Consider the following 4,052-nt stretch of genomic DNA (forward strand, 5'->3'; position numbering starts at 1 on the left):
CCCCCCCCTCGTTCTAAAATCCATCCAACACAAATCAGTCGCCACCCCTCTGACGTATCACAGATATCTAGCAAAACCCTTTTTTGTTATCCCTGAATATGAAGTAGCTTCTGTTCTGAACTCATACTTGTGAAATCCATTGATCTTGGCTCAGATTTGATCCTGTGTGTGCAGAGTGCGTAATTTGTGTCTTGCTACTGTAGTTAGGCTCCACTATTTTAAAGATATGAGAGGCAGGTCTCTGCAAAACCTGTTGTCCCGACAGACACAACCTAAAACCTGACAAGCTGCTCCTTCAGTTTTATCAACAACTATCTCCTCCGCTTCAGTCCAAACCCAATCATTGAAGCATTGATCTTCGTAACCACACATGGCTGCCTCCACCAGGGAGATTCTTACACCAAAACATCAGAAATCACAATTACATAACTGAACAGTGATCACTCAGTGGCTGCATGACAAAGAAAGAAAAGGACATAGCTAATGTTTAATAAAAAAAATATCATGCAGTTAATTGAAAAGCAAATGCTGTTGTGCAAGGTCTTTGATTTGTTCACGATCCATTTATTTATTTACACAATTGTGAAATACAGCCACGAATTGACTGCGTACAGTAGTTCCGTGACAAACTATTGACGATTTGTTTTCCCGCTATCTTTTCAACATGTTTGTGTGACAAACCTCCAAAACTCTCCTGTCACCGGGTGTTTTATTACGTGTAAGGTCCAAAGATCAGTGTGAGCATGCGTTTAGGCGGTGGGTCCCTCAGGTATAAAACCTACCGGCTGTGTTACTGATAGTAACAGTCCTGTATTTGTCACTCACACAGCACCAGACTGAGATTTCTCTCCCTTCCTCTTGAGGTAAAGATGAATGCTTTAATGGACTCCATGTCAGGTTTTGGGGTGAGCACCACCCATTACCTGCAGACAAACTTTAAGGATGCTCAGGGATTGTTTCTCTGGGTCTCCTGGGCGGCAGACCTCAGGAACACCTTCTTCATCTTCTTCCCTCTTTGGTTCCACCTGCGGTCTCCAGTGGCCATCAAGCTCATATGGGTGGCTGTGATCGGAGACTGGCTCAATTTGGTGTTCAAATGGTAAGTCAAGTAAATCTTTGAATTAGAAGTTTTTCAACATGGCCATAACATGTTTTTAGACCATGATGGAGTGTATATTTATGTCGTCTTCTTCAGGATTCTGTTCGGTGAAAGGCCTTACTGGTGGGTCCATGAAGCGGATTATTATGCAAACACAGTTCGTCCTTACATTGAGCAATACCCCATGACCTGTGAGACCGGGCCAGGTGAGAAATGTCCCTAATGGGCCGCTTTTATTAACCCAACTCCTCAGAAGTTCCTGAAATATTATCGTAGATTGTTTTTTACAAAATCATTGTACCTACTGTACTTGGGTGCAATATAAGGCTGCAGATTTTGTTCATTATTATTTAAGGACCCATCTTGCTGTTTAATCATGCCAGGTATTGTCTTGAAGGAAGATGTAATCAAACCTTTTACTTAAGTGAAAATAAAGCATTGAGTAACATTATTTTCAGGTAAAGTCATTCAAAAGTAAAAGTACATGAGTACTGCAGTTCAATTTTTAGGTTCTCCATAATATAAATATAGAACTTAACTGATTTGAGAAAAAACCTATACATTTTCTCAAATCTTTTGAAATATTTGAATAATTGTACCACTTTTGGTCATCTGAACAGTTAAGAGGTGAGTTTAACAATATTACATGGCATATCCTTTATAAGCATAAGCTACTTTAGAAAAAAACCTAATTAAATTGTATTTTATAAGCTTAAATTGTGTAAGAAAAACTATAAAATAGCTTGGGTACAGACCTTGAGTTCATGTACAGTACTACAGTAGGTTACTTTCACTGCTGTTTTTAAAGATGTTCCTTACTTTATTCTATTTATTAATTCTCTGAAACAACCAAAAATGCTGAATGAACAATGTAGTCACTATACTTGAGTGAGTCAGCCACTGATACCCCCCTCTCTGTTTGTGTTACAGGAAGCCCCTCTGGCCACTCTATGGGAGCTGCAGGAGTCTACTACACCCTCGTGACCTCCATCCTCGCCATAATGACCACCAAGAAGAAATTTGGAATCAAGAAATCCAGCAACAAAGATTGGTGAGTCAGACAAATTAACATTGTACTCATCCATGTCTGTGTTGTTAACCATTTTATTCCACCCTGAGCTTATCATTGTGGACACACTATCTGTCCTGAGCTGTGGTTGATCATTGACTCCTGAGAACCATGGTTGGAGAGTGGAGATTACATGTGGGTTGTTTTGACGTCCAGGCGGCTGAAATTCTAATGACCAGCAAGAAAACACTGAGTTAATTGTTATATTGCTTTTAAGGATTGACTTGCTGTGAAAGGGCAAGGCAAGGCTGTCTTGAATCTCAATTGCTGATTCAAACTCAAATGAAATGTGTTTTTCACAGGTATCTGAAGGTTGTTTTGTGGACACTGTTTTGGGGAGTGCAGGTGTGTGTCTGTCTCTCAAGGGTCTTCATCGCCGCCCACTTCCCACACCAGGTCGTAGCTGGTGTTATAACAGGTCAGTGTCCTTCTAGGGATGAGTATTGTTTAGAAAAACACAATACCAGTACCAATACAAGTACTGATACCAAAAGAGTTCTTCATCTCATACAATTCTCCGCTAACTCATTTGATACGCATCATGTACATGGAGCATTAGGTGTTGTTAAAAGCATCCAACTTATTCAGGGTTCCCGCGGGGTCTTAAAAAGTCTTAAATGTGATAATCTGAATTTAAGGCCTTAAAAAGGTCTTAAATATGACCAAAAAAATAAGAAAGGTCTTAAATATGATTTAGAAGGTCTTAAAAATGATCGGATTTGAAAGGTACTTCTGTGTTGCGATCGCGTCTAAAAAGTGTTTTGGGGAAAATGTCCGGGCTACAAAGTAACCAGTACGGAAAGAGCCTTTCAGTTCCCCCCAACAATTTGTATTGAAATAAATCAACATGGAACCAGCAATCACTAACTTTGTTTCCCCCAGCCCCTTATCGGAGAACACCCAGCTAGTAACCTAGCAACCAAACTTCAGCTAGCGGTAGTCAGAAACTCATGTCTCTTCGAATCTACTTACAAATAAATATGGGGAAGTGTAAGTTAAACCGTATTTGGTTGGAAAACATCGAATTTAGTGCTTGGTTGAAACCAGTGGAGGGAACGTGTTTGAAGCCCGCTGCACCTTTTGCAAAAGAAAGCGTTTGTTTTGCTAATGTAGCGTTAGCTAGTGGAGCGTTAGCTAGTGCAGCAGCTCCCGCAACAACACCGGGGGACCTCCGGGCGACGTTTGGGTCTACGTCCTAAAAGCGGAGTTGCTGTAGACGCTAAATACCGTAGTTAAACACCAATCATACAACAGCAATGAGGAAAGATTGTAGCCAAGGCAGCAGAGCTCTGAATATAGCTCTTGTTACTCACACACACACACACACATACCATTGCTGCCTTGGCTACAATCTTTCCTCATTGCTGTTGTATGATTGGTGTTTNTTATTGCTATTTATTATTTTGATATTATTTATTTAAATATATCATTTAATACATTTTTGTATTGCTTTTTCAGTTGAATTATACGTTCAGGGTAATCAACAGTTAAAAAGATAATGTTCAAATTATTATTTGTTTTAAAGGTCAATAAATGGATGTTTTCAAAGTCAATGAATAATCGTATTTAATAATCGTGTTATAAATTATTGACCAACATAATCGTGATTATTGCCATAATCGAGCAGCCCTAGTGTGTGTGTGTGTGTGTGTGTGTGTGTGTGTGTGTGTTTGTGTGTGTGTGTGTGTGTGTGTGTGAGAGGGAGAGTAACAAGAGCTATATTCAGAGCTCTGCTGCCTTGGCTACAATCTTTCATCATTGCTGTTGTATGATTGGTGTTTAGCTACGGTATTTAGCGTCTACAGCACCTTTGCTTTTAGGGTTGACGTAGACCCAAACGTTGCCTGGAGGTCCCCCGGTGTTGTTGCGGGAGCTGCTGCACTA

General features: G+C 40.1%; 3 protein-coding genes across 5 annotated transcripts in view; all 3 read left to right on the forward strand.

Moving 5' to 3' along the window:
• The window catches only part of LOC104966019 (AP-1 complex subunit beta-1-like), a 373,094-nt gene that overhangs the window by 134,179 nt on the left and 234,863 nt on the right, over positions 1-4,052 (forward strand). The window lies entirely within an intron of this gene.
• Positions 1-4,052, forward strand: part of LOC104966014 (transmembrane protease serine 4-like) — an 81,087-nt gene that overhangs the window by 69,478 nt on the left and 7,557 nt on the right. The gene's annotated exons all lie outside the window — the stretch shown is intronic.
• LOC104966242 (glucose-6-phosphatase-like) overlaps positions 795-4,052 on the forward strand; it is a 4,202-nt gene continuing 944 nt past the window's right edge. The window contains exons 1-4 of the mRNA XM_010795425.1: positions 795-1,099; positions 1,196-1,305; positions 2,030-2,150; positions 2,471-2,586. Coding sequence (XP_010793727.1) covers positions 870-1,099; positions 1,196-1,305; positions 2,030-2,150; positions 2,471-2,586 — 577 coding nt within the window. The 5' untranslated portion in view covers positions 795-869. The remainder of the gene's footprint in view (positions 1,100-1,195; positions 1,306-2,029; positions 2,151-2,470; positions 2,587-4,052) is intronic.

Source organism: Notothenia coriiceps, unplaced genomic scaffold (genome assembly GCF_000735185.1).
Source record: "Notothenia coriiceps isolate Sejong01 unplaced genomic scaffold, NC01 NC01_scaffold00037246, whole genome shotgun sequence".
In the NCBI taxonomy this organism is placed as follows: Eukaryota; Metazoa; Chordata; class Actinopteri; order Perciformes; family Nototheniidae; genus Notothenia; species Notothenia coriiceps.